The 19,782-nt window shown below is 31.3% G+C and overlaps 2 protein-coding genes across 18 annotated transcripts in view; one reads left to right on the forward strand and one right to left on the reverse strand.

The window, feature by feature from the left end:
• LOC143235125 (uncharacterized) overlaps positions 1-15,583 on the forward strand; it is a 332,951-nt gene extending 317,368 nt beyond the window's left edge. For 10 of the 17 annotated variants that reach the window (XM_076472961.1, XM_076472966.1, XM_076472963.1 and 7 more), the window contains 13 exons: positions 2,176-2,307; positions 3,079-3,136; positions 4,206-4,321; positions 6,190-6,282; positions 6,532-6,679; positions 6,981-7,013; positions 7,558-7,661; positions 8,369-8,497; positions 9,747-9,794; positions 10,351-10,419; positions 11,352-11,546; positions 13,038-13,153; positions 13,487-15,583. In XM_076472961.1, coding sequence (XP_076329076.1) covers positions 2,176-2,307; positions 3,079-3,136; positions 4,206-4,321; positions 6,190-6,282; positions 6,532-6,679; positions 6,981-7,013; positions 7,558-7,661; positions 8,369-8,497; positions 9,747-9,794; positions 10,351-10,419; positions 11,352-11,546; positions 13,038-13,153; positions 13,487-13,790 — 1,545 coding nt within the window. In that variant the 3' untranslated portion in view covers positions 13,791-15,583. Of the gene's footprint in view, positions 1-2,175; positions 2,308-3,078; positions 3,137-4,205; positions 4,322-6,189; positions 6,283-6,531; positions 6,680-6,980; positions 7,014-7,557; positions 7,662-8,368; positions 8,498-9,746; positions 9,795-10,350; positions 10,420-11,351; positions 11,547-12,961; positions 13,154-13,486 lie in introns of those variants that run through there. The other 7 variants (XM_076472962.1, XM_076472964.1, XM_076472965.1 and 4 more) reach the window with 4 other exon arrangements.
• Positions 15,584-16,064: 481 nt separating this feature from the next.
• The window catches only part of LOC143235124 (low-density lipoprotein receptor-related protein 2-like), a 167,841-nt gene continuing 164,123 nt past the window's right edge, over positions 16,065-19,782 (reverse strand). Inside the window, 2 exon segments of the mRNA XM_076472960.1 lie at positions 16,065-17,388; positions 18,891-19,002. Of these exon segments, the coding sequence (XP_076329075.1) occupies positions 17,071-17,388; positions 18,891-19,002 (430 nt within the window). The 3' untranslated portion in view covers positions 16,065-17,070.

A 19,782-nucleotide genomic window follows, 5' to 3' on the forward strand; every position in this document is an offset into this window, starting at 1 on the left:
TTACAGCAAGGGTTCTTGGTCCATGTAGACTGATCCATCCTCTAAATAAACTAATACTATTAAATAAAGATGAAAAACCTCAAGTCAGCCCTTATTGCTCATAAAGTTAAACTTTCTTTTAAACTTACTTAAATTTACTGTTTCTATAACATCAAAGGCAACCTATTCCAAAGGCCAATCATCTTCTTATGAAAATAAAACTATCTTAGCTGAAGATGACTTGTAACTCACTAATAATTTTATTTGTGTCCCCTAGTCTTACTAATCTCATCATTAATATAAAAAAAAATGATGCATTAACACTATCACTTCCATTTAGAATATTAAACACCTCAGTCAGACTCTGACTCTTCTTTTATCAAGATAAAACAATTTTAGAGATCTTAACCACCTCATGAGACAACTCCTTCATTCCAGGCACCACTCTAGTAATCCTTCTCTGAACTCTTTCCAACAATTCAATGTCCTTCATAAGGTAAGGAACCCAAGACTTAACAAAATACTCCAAATATGACCTAAACAATGACTTTTACAATGATGTGATAACCTCTTTTAGACATGTATTCAATATGTGAATAGATACAACCTAAACTCTTATTTTCCCTTACCACTAGCAAAAACACACTACTTGGATGATTTAAGAGACTGATTAATCATTAAACCAAGATCCTTTTCTTTCATAATATCCTAATTATGTTTACAATTCAAATTATGATAACCCACCTGCATGATCTTGCATTTATTATAATTAAAACCATATGCCATTTATTTGTCCAACTCGCTAAATAATCTTTTGTAAATCAGTAGCTTCCTCACAGCTACCAGTGATCACTTTCCTGATGTTCCACAGTTTCCTCACTCTTGATCATTCCTGTATTAAAAGCTAACAATAAATCTATAATAACATTGGCTTTTGTAGGTTCCTTGACCAGCTGATGAAGAAATCAATCTTGCACAGTTTCCAAAAACCTTCCTCCCTCATTATTTGATTTTTGCATTTCACAGTCAATATTTCTGAAATTAAAATCACCCATAATTATGACTTTGTTAACAGCTAAAATCTAACCTCTGTGTAAAGTTGCTCATTAATTTCATCATTATCATCTGGTGGTCTGTAACAAATTCCCACTAAACAGAAATTCTAAGTTTCAATCTCCTTATTATTATCTTTTGATATCCATAATCTCAAAAGGATGTAACTTGCATCTTACATACAGAGTCACAAGTATTCGCTTTAGTGATCTATCCCTATTAAAGAAATTGTTACCACCAAATCATCTTCATTTCACTGTGTTTTAGTTATTCCCATTATATCAAATCCTTTATTCCTACATGAATTTTATTTGTCATACTTCTAGCATTACATTAGTAATGATTAAGCCTACCCTTAGAACAACTACTATACTTATTCCTATGCCAAACGTTTCTATACATCTTTATTTTTTCACATTTAGTTTATCCTGGCCCTTACTACTGTTTAATCTAGTCCTAGTTTAAAGTTTTCCTTACAGCTGAGCTAATAGCTTTTTCAAACAAGCTGGTCAACATTTAAATGTAAATCACTCATTCCAAGAAGCTCCTTTCTCCCAGTAAATTGATCCCACAAGTCCAACCAGCTTATCTGCCTATCCTTACGTATTAAACTAAGCCTAGCACTTATTCCTAGTGATGTGCTCATAATTTCATCCCATCAGTTAATTCTCAGCAGTATTCCTGACATGGTTAAGTTATGACCATTTTTTGTTGTTTTTTTGTCAATCCCTCATACTTATCACTTAGCTCCTTTGATTTACCTTTCCCTACATCATTAGACCATATGTACACAACAAAAGCTGTATCACTGCTAGCCCTCTTTATTATATCTCTTGCTCTATCAGTTGTATCCTTCACCCAGGATTAATTATTTATTAATGTTTTATACAGTGAGATACCCAAGTGTGACTGCATAAAAGACCACTCACATGCACCATTTTACGTGTATTTTTCAAAATATGTTTTCCGAAGGGTCATATTCCAAGACTTTTTATAATAGCTTAGTGCTTTTAGTACTTGTTACAAGAGTATATTCATCATTGCCACCTTGTTATCTTAACAGTTTTTACATTCGTGAACCAAAGTGGTGAAACTAATGGTCACAATTATGATATTTCATTATTGATACTACCTGTATTTTAGGGAAGACCTGGTTTGAGAGGAATGCATGGACAAAAAGGAGAACCTGGTGTTTGTATGAAAGGAGAAAAGGGTGAAGGAGGACTACCTGGGCCACCAGGACCCATAGTATATGTTGGATCCTTAGAAGAGGTAGTAAGTTGTTATTTTTAAATTCTCTTTTCAGATATTCATAATTTTTCAGTATTTTGCTCTCAGCTGGTTATTTTGGATGTTATCTTGGTTGATTTTAAAATCTCAGACTCATGTTCAAACTATTAATATAATATAGTAGTTTTGCTTTTTCTTTCATTCTTCTGAAATCACTATATAACTATTTATGCCACATTTATTTAATATCAATAATTTTGTTAATGTACCTTGTACATTATGTAGTTTGGAATTACTGGGCTTAATAAAGGTAGTTATATTTACTCTAAATTTCAAAAAAAGTTAAAATCTGTTTAGGACGAGTGTGATTACCTGATTTCCCTTGTTACTTAACTACTTAACTTAAAAGGTTAAGTATTTAAAAAATTGGATCAGCTAAGTGATTATAAATTTTAATAGGATTGTGGCTTAAAATCATGAATACAAAATTTTACATCTGTTTGATAAAAGTTAAGAAAATGCATTTATATATAGCAAAATATTTATCATAAGCGAAATTGAATTTTTTTTTTACCATTAAATATTTTGTACAAGCATGCCTGTTTGAAAACTACACAGTATTATGTCAGTATTTAACACTTATAAGAATGGTATTTATGTAAATCTTCATAAAAAAACTCATGATGAGAATCTTATAAATATTTGTTACATTTGATTAACTCTAAATAAAATTAAAATCTTTGAGTGAAACAAGAGTCTTAAAGTAAATAGGATGGATAATTTGGATTGATCTTAAAAAGTATTTCAACTTTATAGGGTTTTGAAAATGGAATTGGATATGATAGTAATAAACTTGCTGTGAATTATATTCCAGGTAAGATCATTTCCTTAAATTTGTAGTTGTATTCTTGAATGTGAGAGTTAATAGGTTATTGACCTAACTATTGTTTTACTCAGGAAATTAATAATTAAGACATTAAAGGTTGTGTTGTATACATTTTTCCATCCAAAAGGTTTGAATTAATGATGCCAAAAAAATGAATTTTACTAGAAAATTACTAGTTAACTTTTTGTGAAAGTGTAGAACTGTAAAGAATATATTGAAATAAAAGTTTAAAATATTTGGCACTTTAATTTTGTATCCTTTCCTTTATCCATATGATGCATGTATTAACATTTTTGGCAGAAATTGTATTGAAGCAGTAAATTTTTATGTCAATTTATTTGCTTGATTATAAACAGAAATTCCATACTGCTCTTTGTTGCATAATGTAAATATGTTTGTTGATATTAGGACATTTGCTTTTATTGTGTTTGAATTCAGTAATTATATTTATCACTGAGTCTGTGTACATTTATACAGAAAATGAGCAGTGAAATATACTTTTTTTGATGTGTTTTACCTTTTGAGAATAGAGCATTTAGTAATTCTTCCCATTTCACTGTGAATTGTCACAATTAATTTCATTCATTATGTCTACTGCAGTGTATACAAATTATATTTCAGAAAGAAAGTTCAGTTAAAGGTCAGTCTTTCAATAAATAAACTAAAATTTACTTTAAACAATGTGGCAAGAAAATTTGGATGGGATTAGTTTTTTTTTATTACAGAATATTACTTTAAGTTATTAAAATATCTTAATATCTACATTAAATACACAAATCACTTGTTAATGACTATCTAATAACGTGGAATCTTGTGGCAGTTATCTTTAACACTGGTTTGATGTAATGGAAAGAAATGTAACACAACCACTCATATTTTGTTAATGGGAATTTTGTCACGTTGAGAAACCTTTATATTTTCCTTCAGTAAAATTTTTCACATTTGGAACAAATCAAGGGCTAATAATTGGGTAAATTACTATTTCTAATTTATTATATAAGTTAATCTATAATATTTGATATGAGAAGTAATGATGATGTTTAAATATTACTTGTAGGGCCCAAGGGAGAAAGAGGTGAAACTGGTCTAATAGGACCAGAGGGTCCACCTGGACCTCCAGGACCTCCTGGTCAAAGAGGACTTCCAGGAATACCTGGAATTGATGGTCTGAAAGTATGAATGGATAATTATTTTACAAAATAATATTTGTAGGATTTTGGCCAGGGCTGTTTAGAGCAGGACATGAGACATTATTTGTTATTACATTTTATAACATTAACAGCAATATAGTAACTATAATCGGCCCACTAGGCTAAATTATACTTAACACAATTTGTTAATTATTTAAGGTAACAATGTTTAATTACATAAGGATTGAACAGTGCAATGGAAAAGTGTGATGGAGCAGCAACAAATAAAAGATTAATGCTCAACAGTTGTATAAAATGAAGTCCAAAGGAAGGATTGTGTTAAAAACAGCAAATCTAAAACAAGTGATATTCTAATAAACAAAAACAAGCCCAAACAAAAATCTGAGGTTAAGATGGATAGAAAGTGTGGGTCCTACTTCCAAAGTCACCTCCAAAACTCGGGGTATATTTTATATCACATTATAACCTATACCCTGGGGATCTTTTTATTTTATGCAGCTTTTTGATTTGATTTTTTTTTTTGAGGGCTTCTTTCTGTTCATTAGAATATCATTTGTCAGAAGTATCGATTTGTTGTTTTTAACACAGCCCTGTTTGATTTTGATTTGCTTGACTGCCTGAATATTAATTTTATATATAATACGTATACATACACAAAGGAACTAAAGAAATATATTTTGTTTTATTACAGATAATTTATTTTTGTTTCTTTGTTTGTTCATAATATAAAATAAGTATATCAATAAAAGTTTATAAATATGAAATATTTTCTACTGTGATTTTTTTTTTCTTCAAGTTTTAAACTTTTATAATGAGGTCAGACCAGTGGTAAGCATGCTGATTTGTATACATTTGTGGTTCTGTAGCTCACACCGAATTACCAAACAAAATAAAAACTTGCTTTGCACTTTGGGGCTATGGGTATAAGAGTGACATCAAATCCCCATGTCCAATTTGCCAGTGGGTGGTGTTGAATATCTGCCCTCTTTTTATTCCATCATCTAAAAATTAGGGAAGTCTACTGCATTCAAGTAGCTTTACATGAAACTTGGCAGACAACAAAACTGCCTTTGAGCTATATTTGCCACAGCATGTGTTTGTGCAGAACTAGTTGACAGATAAGATTTTGGGTATAAAATTACCTGGAATTACTTTCACTTCAAAATGCAAAAAAACTGCTCAAACATACATGACCCAAAATCAATGCCTATGGGAACACACACACACACACACACACATCTTGCATATAAATCTTGCAAACTGTTGGTGGTAAAAAATGTACAAAAATGCAAAAAGAACTCCTTGTGTGTCCTAGGTCATTCATATGTGCTAATCTTTTTTTTTTTTTACTAATACATATCATACAGTGACAGGGTTAAATCATGAAACTAGTCAAGTTAAAGATTTTATACTACAGAGTGTTCGGAAAGTCACTGTGCACTTATATATTTATTAACAGACATGTTTCAATATAGAATACAGGAGGTAAATATGAATGACAATTGTAAACAATGCTGAAAGTGACCCCTGTTGGCATCAATACAGGCCTGGATCCCAGTGGCGTAGCTAAAGGGGGGCAAGGGGATACATCTGTTCTTCTTATTTTGTTTCTAAACACTGCTATCAGTTGCTGGCTTGAAATAGACTGAATAAAATATGATTACAAAACTGCACAGTGACTTTCTGACCACCCTGTAATCAAGGATTGAAATGTTCTATTATGCATGATATATACATGTAGGAATTACACAAGATTTCTTAAAAATAAGCATTATAGGATGAGGTTTTTTTCTCAGTTCTTTGTACTTCTATGATATAGCAATTTTTATATGTTAAAAAAGAATGTTTTAATAATATGGCATATAAATGGTATATGCATGTCATTTTAAGGGAGATGGTGGTCCACCTGGACCACCTGGTAGACTTTCATCAGAAGATGGATTCAAGAGTTTCCTTCCTGTTCCTGGGCCTCCTGGACCAAGGGTATGTGTTTATGCAATTTATTCCAAATGTTATGTTGTAAAAAATAAGTATATATATGTTTCACATTACATCCACTTGACACTTGAACATTAATCCTTTTGCTTTGTTGTGACTAGGGCCTGTGGCATGATGTATGATTGTATATATATATATATATGTGTGTGTGTGTGTGTGTGTGTGTAAAACACGCACTTCTATAAAATGCATAATTAAATAAGCTTTAATTAAAAAAAAAATACTGATTCCTAGGGTCCCCCTGGACAGGTAGTTGAGGGTTTACCTGGACCACCAGGTCCACCTGGTATAGGTAAACCAGGGCCTCCAGGTCCACCAGGACCCCCAGGTTTATCATACAATTCTCGATGGTTGCGGAATCCTGACAGTATAGGTGGAAGAGGTAAATATTCTTAGTAAATAATTTAATTTTAGTTGTTAATGATGTGCTTCGTTTACTCTCCAGTAAATAAGGTTTTCTTTAAGCTGATCTTTAGTACATCTATCTTATGATTGTTTTGTATGCATGCTTTGTTCTTAAAGTAATGTTTTCTGTAGACAGACCTTTTGTCTTTTCATTACTATAGCTATTTTTTTCAAATGTGATGCAGCATTTACTGCATTCATTTACATAAGTTTCATTATTTAAAGAGAGTTTTTAAATTTGGATGTTGGTTTAACATAAATTGTTGTCTTTCTGCAAGCTTACAGAAGGAAACGAGCTTTTGATACCAAAGGTGAGAACTGCTTCATTTACCAAACTGTTTTGTTTGCTGATAAAAATAAGTTACACAAAAATCCATGTAAATGATTTATTTAGATGGAAATCTACACAAAGTTTAATCTGAATCATATTTTTATGCATTTCTAAGTAAATGTTTACATATATTTCAAAAAACTTTAATAACTTTTATCAAAATAAATTCTATGTTTAAGCTACAATATCTTACCTTGGACTTTTAACCTCTTGCACTTACCACAAAACATTAAATTTCTATTCTCCTGGAGTCCGTTCAGCATCCAACTGTTCATTTTATTGTCAAATTACTTCTGTAAAATGCACTTTTAATATGTAAGCAAAAGCTTTGAATAGAAAATTGTTTATGAACATTTTTAGAGAGGATTTCTTTTTGTTTAAATTATTTGTTTTGTGAAATTTCAAATATGATTGCAAAAAAGAGCCTGTTAACATCCATAAAACCACTCTTCACTAGGTGGAATTATACAGTGCAATACAGAAATATTTATACTTGTATATTTATTTTGAATTATCTCTTGCAGGATTTTTCTATAATCAAGGTCCACCAGGCCCTCCTGGACCACCTGGTCGTCCTGGCTCAACTCCTGTGGTGGATGATTTAGATTTATCAAACATAGTGTCTGGGGTAAGTTTCATACAAATATTAAAGAAATAGATTTACAGCATATTTCAAAAATCACAGATAAATGAATAGTCTTGTGTGTTTAGAAGTCCTGACAAATTGAATCTGGAATATAAAGTGGAAGAGAAAGTGCAATGCTGAATAGCCATTTGCTTTGTTTCAAATGGATAAAAAATGCCATAAGTTATAGTTTATTTCCTTTGGGTAATTAAGTTGTAAATAAATATGAGGTTTTAATTAATTATGAAACACAAAAATTATGTTTTGTATTTGAAAGAAAAGTTAGACTGAAGAGGAGAAGTGAAAACATCAAAATTTGTTTACACACAAACTACTTGTTCTGACAATAGTGGATTTAAAGTTTATTTTATGTTACTCTACACAATACTATGTATTTACTTCCTATTAAACTTTTTGTTCTTTTGTTAGGAATGCACTGCAAAATTACTGAGGACTGCTATTATGGCTTCCAGTAAACGTTTTACTTTTGTAATATCTTTGATTAAATGATGCTACATAATAGATCTCAAGGTTTGAGTTTATGATGTTCTTGCTATAGTTGTAAATAGTTATAATTGCTTTGCCTCACAACTTTGTAAATTGAATTCTGATCATATAGCAATTCCTGTAAAGGTTTGGTTCCATTGAATTGGAAAGTAGATTTAGCAGTGGTTTCTGTCCTGGGGTTTTCTCATAATCTTCCCTTTCAGGCTGTAACATTCAGTAACCAGGAGCTGTTGTTAGAAGCAGCCCATAAGAGTCCACGAGGAACTCTAGCATTTCTTCTCGATGAAGATTCTCTGTTGGTAAAAGTGACACAAGGTTGGCAGTATATTGGAGTAAGTCTTTTAGAATATTTTCTTTATGTAATAACATTTCTAAAGATAAGTTATTGTGTAGGAGTTGCATTTACTTTAACTATTTTCCCAGTACTTAGGTTTTTGTGAACAATAGTTATAATGAAATGAAAAGCCTTTTTGAGTGATAAATGAAACGCTAACAGATATATACAAGTGCATATTAATCTATATAACATTCTTGATGCACAGCACTACATAAATGATGTACTTGAGTCGATTACAGAACAATAAGTCTTTTTCTTACACACAACAATTAGTGGAAGCATACAAATGATAATCATTGGAAACTTGATTGTATCAGTCCAGGCAAGTTTACAGCTTTCAGTAGCTGGATTACCAACACATCTGTTCAGTTGCACAGCACCATTGCAAAAGATTATAGTATGAAACATGTTGCTTATAAAAACAGAATGGCATCTTAAAAACTTTTTCTACATTTATTTACATAAAAAAGAAATAAAAATTTAAGATGTCATTCTGGTTTTATAAGCAACATTTTTCATAGTATAAGCCTTTGGTAAAAAAGAATTGATGCATTTTAAATGTTTCGGTGTAAAACTGTAAAAGACAGTTCTCATGAATAATAAATAAACTATAGTAGTTGTTCTATTACCTCAAGGTTCCTTCTCTGTAAGGAGATTCAACTCAACAGTGTGTGTAACATTTATGTTATACAAGTTTTAGTGTTTTGGTTACATTGTTTTTCTTTCACGTTGTAAAAAAGTAAGCATGTCTGAATGTTTATAAAAAGAAAAAAAAAAGGTCTTTGTGTCAAACCAACAAATAATTAGCTTAATATAATATTCATTATGGCTTTAAGCCTAGCTTGTCTTAGGGATTTGTGTGCTAGGCTGTAGATTTGAAAGTCCAAGGTTTGAGTTTATGATTTACTGCTGAACTTACACCACAATTTCAGCTGTTTGCATATTATAGAAGTGACTGTGAATTCTGCTGTTTTGTTAAGAATGGCTTTGTCAGGGGCTGATGCTTCTTATGGTTTACCTTAACCATTATCAGCAGTTCAGAGATGGCTATACTTGAACCTTGAGGACTTTGACCTAGTCATTTGTCTTATATGATATCATACTTTATTATTTCAGATTTTTTTGTTCTTTTAAAATCATTGTTATGTTTTAACCTCCTTACAGTTTTCTAGTCCTTTGTTAGGTTTCAGAAACTTGCTGTTTTTCATTGTGTGTGTGTGTATATATAGTTTTTTTTATTACAGCTTGGTCCCATTCTGCCATCACCTAAATCAACAACACCATCAACAACAGTAAGTAAAAAAAAGATTTTTTTATTATTTTCTTCAGTGTTGAACTAAATACTACATATTGCCTGCATTACATTTTCCTGTATCATGATTTCTACCTTCTTCCATTAGGCCAGGTTTCAGTTATGATACTATAAATATTTCAAGACTGTTCTTTATTTCTACTTTTTTTTTTAACCTGAATAACTTCTATTTTGTTTCATTACTTTCAACTACTAAAGATGGTGCAGCAACGTTTTTAAAAGTTTATTCAGCCTCAGCGACTGACACTTAAAATACACCAGAGTTTTTAAATTCCAGTGTATCCATTTTGCTGATGTAAGATTATCTGTAAGAAAACAGAATGAAAACCCCTAAATTACTTAAAATCATCATTATTTCCAATAACCATTTGTTTGAATCTAATACATTGGCCTCATTATATTTTGCACAAGGTCTGGTCATGATATCTACTGCACCATTTTAAATCTAGCAAGTACTGTAATTCATACAAATTGTGGTATAAAAACTTGATTTAAATTATGTAAATAACTCCTCTAATTGATTCATTTGCCTGTAGACAACTGCTTCTTCAAGAAACCCAGGCCCAATACATCCTCATAACTTAGTAGTTAAGAACAGTCAACGGGTAAGGTACACTTTTTTTGTTGTTGTTTTTGCCCAGTAATATCCTTTTTTTTAAATTAATATTTTTTTATGTATTACCTAATTTAACTTTTCATCTATAATTAATAGAGCTCAATTGAATTAGTGATGTTGCAACTTTCAAAATTTATTATAACTTAAACAACAGTGAGTTTTATTCCATGTAATATTCAACTTAAGACAAATTATCTACTTTATAATTATAGTGTTAGAATGTACAGAATGAAACAACAGTGTTTTCTAAACATGAAACCACAGAGTATGTAACGTCACTAATTTTGGCACTTGTACTGATATGAAAACAAACTATACACGTGCCCAAGAAGCATACCATGGCAAATAAGTGCTTTACTATATTTTTACTTGGTCATTACATTGAAATTGCATTTATATGTATGATAAATATATATTCTTTATGGCACACCACCAGCTTGCTTGCAACACACACTTTAAGAAACACTGGTTTTGGAGCAATCTCACAGCTATGGTATCTGATTTACAACTGCCTTTAAGAGGAAAAAAAACCGTTTGGTATGACTTAAGTAAAAGAAAAGAAATCTTTGTTACAATTCACAATCAAGCAACATTCTTTTAGAGGTGGGTGTTGGACAATTGACTATTGCTCTGGTACATCTGCTTCGGTAAGTAGGATGAAGTGTAGTAGTGAAATGGGTGGTAAGAACAAACTACCAAAGAAAATAGAGCTATGTACTAATTAAACTGACACACGCTTTCTGACATACTATACCATAATGATGAAGAAAGGGTCTTTTATATATAAAGTTATCAGAGAATGTTTGTGATGTAGGCTTCTAAGAAAGAAAACATATGTCATTTTTTAAGAGTTTGCAGTTTAAAAGGTCATTGTCACATTATTTTCTTGTATAATCAAATTTATAATTCTTTGATCTCTAGCTGAGAATGGCAGCTCTGAACCAACCATTGAATGGTGACATGCATGGAGTGAGAGGTGTGGATTATAAATGCTATCACCAAGCTAGGAAAGCTAATTTACAAGGCACATTTCGTGCCTTCTTGGCTTCAAAGGTTCAAGATCTACACAGTATTGTCTACTCTAAGGATAGGAAATTACCTATAGTAAATATTAAGGTACAGTAATGTGTTAACATTTGAACAAAAATTAAGATGCTTATATTTTACCTAAGTGCCCTAATAATCGTACAGAATGGAAAACATTAATAACCTGAATGTTTCTTTCGGAAGATACTTAAACATGTTTAAGATCATACACTTTGTTATGCTTTGTTGAGAATGAGCTCTTAACTGTCAACACAGATGTTGTGCAAGAACATGTTTTGCATTAATTTACACTTGATACATGATATGATACAACTAAAAAATGTTTTTTGGGACTTCTATATACAGACAGTGATTTTAAATAGTGAAATAGAAAGATGATTATTGCTAGAAAGAAGGCAGTAGTGACTGGGTGTGATGCACTTTAGCAACTACCAGAGGTGAAGTAAGAATTATAAGTTATAAAGTTAGAGTAAATTGCATAATAAATTGTGTTTAAATGAAACTGATTAACATTGTTAGGTCCAAAAAAAAGTAAAAGAAATAACTGTTTACTTTAGGAATATTATAAATGATTACAGAAAAAACTAGGTTCTATATATTTGTCTGATATCACCTGCATTTTAATCATAATTAACTTATAGTTTGTGCATCTGTACTTAAATTATTGACTTTTACCCCATGCATTAGATTCCCCTTGGTAAGTATTATGACCTTCTCAACATCAGCAATACCCAAACTTGACAAGCCAAGAGCACATGTTTGGTACCAAAATTTGTCATTAACATGCCCAACGTGTAAACTAATCAATAAACTTAACCAAATGAAATTATATAATATTATGGTACTGCAAACAAAAACATTAGATTAGTTTAATACTTTGAAACTTAGTACAGTAATTCTAAAACTATGGTTGGCACACAAAAGGTTTCTGAATTGCTGTACTACATTGTAAATATTAATTTTTACCTAACTTTAGTTACCATGTGATCACCATTTCACTCTCTATAGAACAGACATTCTTTGGAGTATTGGAAGAAACAGGTATCTCCTGTTCTTGCCCCCACTTCATAAAAAAAATAGTTTGAAATAAGATACCCCCGATCAATGAAAGTCCCTTGTAGCCCTAAGAAGCTAATTCCAGGCTCATTAAAACCAAAAACAATTTGTCATAGAAAGTTGATTTGGGTTTCATAATTACATTTTATTAATGTGAAATTTGGAGAAAGAAATTGTTTATTCAAATTCACATTATCCATTTTTACATATAAAGCCAATTTTGTATATAGTTTAACTAAGAACTCTTTTTGCAATGCATGTGGTTTTAAGCACATGAAAAACATGAATCTTATAATGTCAGATTTTAACTCACCTTAACATTATTTAAATATTTTAGTATCAAATAAAAACATCAAATGAACAAGAGGATTAGTAATTTGATATATATAAAACGTTTTGTTTTTATGTAAATTTCTATTCTTTGATAGAATGTTTAAGTAGATGAACTGCACATTTTAGCAACCTGTGAACACATTTTAAGTTATGCTGTGGCTGGTTCTATAGGATGAAGTGCTGTTCAACTCGTGGAAAGACTTATTCATGGGCAACAGAGCTTCTTTTACCCCCTTTCCTCGTATTTATTCCTTTGATGGAAGGAATGTTTTACTTGACAACTCATGGTATGTAGAAGTGTACTTTAAACTTGGAATGTTTTGACTTAGCCATTAACATACTCTCCCATATGTTTATCATCAAAATCCTTAATATATACATACATAATTAACAGAGATCCTTGCATTTTGTTACGAGTTTTTCTTTTACTGAATTGGTTAAGGATGATTTTAGTTCTTTCTTTATGTGTAAAAAAGCTAACATCCCTAAAAGCTATGAGCTGCAAAAAAAATTGTTTTACTGGAATTTATTTTGTGTGAAGTATTCAGATTTAAGTAATATAAGTACATCATCATATCGAAGATTGGAATGTGATTATTTTTATAATTTTATTCTCTTAGGCCACAGAAGATTGTGTGGCATGGATCAGATCAATTTGGAATTCGAGACACAGACAGCTACTGTAATGCATGGCACAGCAGTAGTTTAATGGAAGAAGGGCTGGCTAGTTCACTCTTACAGAACCACCTGTTGGAACAAGAAAAGTATTCCTGTAATCACTCTTTCATTGTTCTGTGTGTGGAAACCATCAGTAGCAAAGACAATCTGCATAGGTCAAGAAGGAATGCTGACACTAATAACATAGCTTACAAAGAATTAACACTGGAGGAATACCAGCAAATGTTAGAAAATATTGACAGCTGATGGCAATAAGTTAAAATGTCCTTAACCTCAAATGATAAAGTTCAATTTTCTAATTAAAAAAACTAGTGATACTATAGCTCATTCACATCTTTTGTTTACCAGAAGGATTGGGTAACATTGACTCCAGACCTTTGGTATAGTTGAAGAAAATATGTTTTAAATATAGCAAATTTAAAAGGGGCCACCTCCTCAGTTAGTCAGGAACCAAAGAGCTTCCAAATTGCTGCATAGCTCATTAGCTTCACATAATAGAACACATTGAAGATGTATTGTGTTCATTTTTTTTTAAATGCCTACTCCCACCTTATAAAATGGTGAAAGGTCCAAAACATCTTTGCGTTACAATTCATATGGTGTCGAGAGAAATTTTAGTACTCAGTCAAACACTGCTTAAGTTATGGCTTTGTTTTGTGTTTCACTGTGTGATGTTATAGAACTACATATTCATGCAGTTGGGAGAGAAGTTTATGTTTCAAATTCATCTTAAAACCTTTTCTAAGAGCACAACATTGTCTATGGTGTGAACAAATATTGAGCTGAGGGATTGCTCCCACTTTAAAAGTATTATACAGAGGTTATAACAGAATTTATCAGTTTCTGACTTTTCCTAGCATGAAGTGTAAAAGGTACCAAGTAGTGTGCATGTGTCTGTGTATATATATATATATATATATATGGTACAGAAAAAGTAATTACGATATTTCTTTCAAAATAAATTTGGACCTTTAACTTTGAGCAAATGCTTATTTTTTTAACTATACACCAGCATGATTAGGAAGGTACAATTCTGAAAAACCTTAGATCTGCCACCTATTTTGACTGTAAATGCTCATTAGAAAAATATACACATTACGTTAGAAATTTACTGTTAAATTAAGTAGTTCTATAACATTGGTTTAATAACAAGTTTTATAATGTTCTACATCCGTAGATGCTTTCAGTCTGGGAGAATAGATGATAAATTTTATATAGCAGTTTGGGTCTGTTTCATGAACAAGTACATTATAGTTGGAGAGGTTTGGTAATTCACAATATATCCAATCTCCACTTTTCAAATAGTGTTCTGACAAAATGTTTGGAATAATTTACAGTAAATTACAAATATTCTTCTGAAGATAAACTGGCACATGATGTATTTACATGTGGTGCTGAAGTTTGGAACATTGACAGTAACATAAGAAACAGTTTGGTAAAGAATCTGCTAATACGTTGTTTTTTTTGTGTGCAGATATTTTGGTTGGGTAGTTGTTTAAAGTGCAAGATTCATTTTTATGAGGGAGGTCCTTGCCTTTAAAACTAGACTTTTCACATAGTTACAGCAGAATAACACTCAAGCACCCCCAAGAAAGTTGTGCAGTGCACTTCTGATCCTGATGAAAGCTGTTTTACCCAAATGCTCAGTTACTATAAAATTGCTGCAGAGAAAGAAATAATTAAAATCAATTCAATCAATTGCAACATCCATATATAGTTTATATGTTTTGTTATGCATTGTTTTTCATACACAAACTCACCTTTATGTTTAGTACCTTCCATGCTGCTACTTTCTAAGATTACACAAACTGTCATATGTGAACTGATTTAGTCTGTGCCAAACAGTCATGTATTTCTGTAATTTTAGTACAATGGTTGAGAAAAACTTCTATCTCCTTAAGTATACTATACCATTTTCACTGACTTTGTTTTCCAAGTATTAAAATATAGTGGCTCTGAGCCTCTATATTTGTTGAATAAGAAATTGTTTTATGTAACTGTATATTTAAAGAAAGTCATTAAAAGTTTTTTGTCACTAACTTTGTCTTGGTAAATTATTTTCATCTAGAAAATACCTTGTAACATAATTTATGTTTTCATACTTCTGTTGAATGCAGCCTAAAAAAAGGAAATCTGACTGTAAATCTTATAAGAAAAACATTTCAATAAATATACTCTTCCCTGTACCATACATTTTCTTGAAGAGAATCAAATTAGCTGTCTTTGATATAGTTTCACAATGCATGTTACTTACACAGCATATATTTCATCAGTCATCTGAAAGTGACCATAGTTACATCACTACATAACTCAATGCAGCATTAATGCTGCATTTCAGCATACCTCTTCCAGGGCCATATCCTATGTTAAATTTAAACCAGTTCCACGTAGTAAAATTTATCTGTTTACATAAAAGCCCTAAACTCTTAATCCAGTTGATAAGTTCATCAATAAAATGCTATAACTATTTTTCTTCCAATTATTTTCTTCACATTGTACATCATAAGAAACAGACTTTCATTAACAAGCATAATTTTATTTCTACTTCAAAAAACACAACAAAACTGCTTTTGTAACCTTTTCAAGACATTACATAGGAGTGATACATTTCTTGAAAGCCAGAGCTTCTGTATAGTGAATAAAGTTTTCAAACACAAGAGTGAAATATGTATGATATAGCATGAAGATGGTGTTATTGGATGCTGGGGGAGAGAAAGCTGAAATAAGTTCTGATTTAAATTATATGCAAGATCACAGGTTGCCCTCATCCCTCCCCTCCCAACTTAAATACAAACACACTGAAATGGACGGCTCACTTACCACAATACTGGTGTAAAAGTGTTTACAACAAGTAAAGAAAAACAGCTATACAAAAAAAGTGTGGATGAACTTTGACTCTTAAAACAATGTAAAGATTTTAATTGGAATACCCACTGAACCATTAAGACTAAAATGCCTTGAACCTGTTTCTTGGCACACCATGGAGTGGATATTCCAACCAGCTTTTGTTTAAAAATTTGATTGTAATGTAACCCAGCTGAAGGTTTTATGCAATAAACGTCAGATACGAAACTAAGAACCTGTAAACTACTTTAAATGCAAAAACATAAAACCCTTATATGCATAGTATCTATGACATTACAAGGCTGGAGCTAAAAACCAGAAAATTATTTCAAGACATTTTGTGTAATAAAGTAACCTTAACCTAATCTGTTAAAAAGAACATGTAATTTACACTGTTCTAGTATTCATACATATATATATATATATATATATATATATCTCCAAAATGCCTGAGCAACCTTCTTATTATTTACAATTATTAATGGAATGTTTTTTGACCTGTGTTTAGTAGAAAAGATTCATTGACCATAACCACTTCTTCAGGTTGATGATAACCTCCCAAAACCTTCTAGTGTTTGTATGGAAGTTGTGCCAGTTTTTGGCTACCACTCACAGTGCTGAACATACAATGAGTTTAAAGGAAGGGATGGTACTTATGGTGTGAAGGAAGTTTTAAAATGTTTTAACATTCAGACTTGTCTTCTTCTACCAACTTTTGGGTGTCTTTGTCTGTGTCCACAGACGTAGGGTCCAGTGTTGTCTGTCGAACCTGGACCTGTGGCGAAGAATGCTGGATTATACTAGATGGTGACAAAACAGCAGTCTCTGTGGTGGACTTACTGTTAGACTTTAAAGGTAATTTATTGTTAACCACCTCGGCTGGTACCTCATAAAGCCCACCCCCTTTACCAGCCTCCAGATTCACAGCATCATACATAGGATTACTAAAATCTGTAGGCTTATTGACATCACCAAGGTTAAACTCCGCATCCAGTGGTTCCTGGAACAAGATAACTTATAAATTAATATAATGAGTTGTGAAAAAAACAAAATGAAATGAAATATAAACTTGTGTTTCAAGTAAAACTGTGTAAAATATAATAAGGATGTTTAATGTAGGGTGATGGTTTATAATCACTCACGTTCTAATCTTTTTAAAACAGATTAATAGGAAAGTTATATTTAACTATTTCAGAATAAAGTTTTTAACTCCTTACACCTGAGCAGATGCAGCCAGTAGCCAGCAAAGAATGTCAATTTACTCACTGACTGGTAACAGCACCTGATAAAATGTCTCTTTGGCCAGCAACTGGCCCAAAACCATGTTATTATCAATCTTTTATAAATAAATCAAATTTTTATAAGGTATGGCACTTTCAGGATGTTCTAATTATTAATTTAAGAGCAAGAAAAATATGGGTTTAAAAAAAATTGTTTTAAAAATTGCTATAAGAATATTTGTTTTACATAAAAATATCAACAACAGTAAGGTTAACAAATAATGAAAGGAAGGTTGTGTATTTTGTTTCAAAAGTTTAAAAACTTCTCAGATGAGGCCAAAAACAAAAAGCATCATGTAAGAAAAGATATGCAAGTTCACAGTGGGAAAGATAAAACGTAACTTAGTAAGAGAAATGGTTTTCAGATTAAATTAATAACCTACATGACCAAGTAGAGTGGTTGGATATATTTATTTGGCTTACAGATTTGGAGAGAAAACCTCATATTTGAAGAGTATGAAATTAGTAATTTTTGTATCTGAACAATTTAGATTTTATTATGCTATTCTCACAGCAGCAAAACAGTATGACAGCTACAATGCATGTGGAAGGTTTCACTAGTTCTACTCCATAGTCCAGCTGTATTTTGTTGTCATTCACAGTGGTATATGGGGATATTGTAGACTTTTGGCTCATATGTGCTCTTAATGTTTCATCCTTCATACCCAAAGTTTGTAAACAGAGGTTAAATCTCAAAAACAGCCAATTCCTACTACCTACTTACTAAAATATATTTCAATAACTATTTGTATTTGATATGCACTACCTTTTATTTATGGTCTTGTTATCTGAAAAGTTGCTTTAAGTATTCAAGATAAAAATATGATGCTTTTTTTATTTTTTTTATCTTCCCTTGCCTTTAGACGTTAAAACCGATATAAACTGTGTGCAGGTTTTATTGGTTCTAACACATTTTTATTACTGTTAAGTAGAATATAACACTGCTTGCATAAGCATATTAAGTGAACTAAAGTACAACTCTGCTCTAATTTTATATTCAGCTGAATAGTTTTCTATAAGAACATACTTAGCTGATGAAATATACTTGTTTGGAAGTGTTAATTGTGTTGATTTATTTTCTGACTTTCTGTACTTTATAATAATGCCTTACTCTGAAGACCAACATATATATGTTCATGTGGTCACCAAAAGAATTACACAAAGAACTACACAAAAACAACAACAAACTAAACATGTGCTATTATACAATATCTATACTTACCCCATTAGCAGTATCCTGAGGTCCATTTCTCATGAAGGTTGGGGAAAACTCTACATTTGTGCCACTCCGGAAAGATACACTTTGGTTGCTACCACTTAAAACACCTTGTTTACTAAAGATTAAATCACAAAAGCATCAGAGAAACAAAATGAGACCAGTTTTTATTCCTTTATAGCTACAATTATATTATATTTATATCAATATTCAGACATATGAGCAACAATACCAAACTTCTGAGTCTTTATTGAAAATACAGTAAAGCCACAAAAAGTAGTTACTACACACAAGAATCATGTGGACCCTATCAGTTTTAAACACATTTTTCTAAACCTGTTTATACAAATATTTTAGTAATACTTGTCTCATGAAAAAAATACTAGCAGTGCTGCAGTTAAATCAATTAATTACTACTAGGTTTGAATTATGTTTTGAATTTCATGCAAAACTACACTAAGGATATCTACATTGGCCATCCTTAATTTAACAGTGAAAGACTAAGGAGAGGCAGCTAGTCATCACCACCTACCACCAACTTTTGAGATAATTGTTACCAATGAATATTGGGAATTGACATTACATTATAACACTCTCATGATTAAAAGGGCAATGATATTTGATGGGATAGGGATTTGAACCAGAAATCCACAGGTTGCAAGTTGTGTGTCCTATCCAATACTGCTGAGATTCCAAATATTTTTCACAGGAAAAATGACTGATTTCAATCAATGTTTTTAGTCAGTTCTTGTGTTATATGCTTGGAGTTGTAACAGACAAAAAATACAAAAAAAAAAATTAATATTTTGCAATACGTGATCTCTTACTAGTAAATGGCATGTGAAAAGATTAATAGTTTGATGGTTAAGTAATAAATCATATGGCCAAAAAAGATAGA

This window comes from Tachypleus tridentatus, chromosome 12 (assembly GCF_004210375.1).
Source record: "Tachypleus tridentatus isolate NWPU-2018 chromosome 12, ASM421037v1, whole genome shotgun sequence".
NCBI classification, from domain to species: Eukaryota; Metazoa; Arthropoda; class Merostomata; order Xiphosura; family Limulidae; genus Tachypleus; species Tachypleus tridentatus.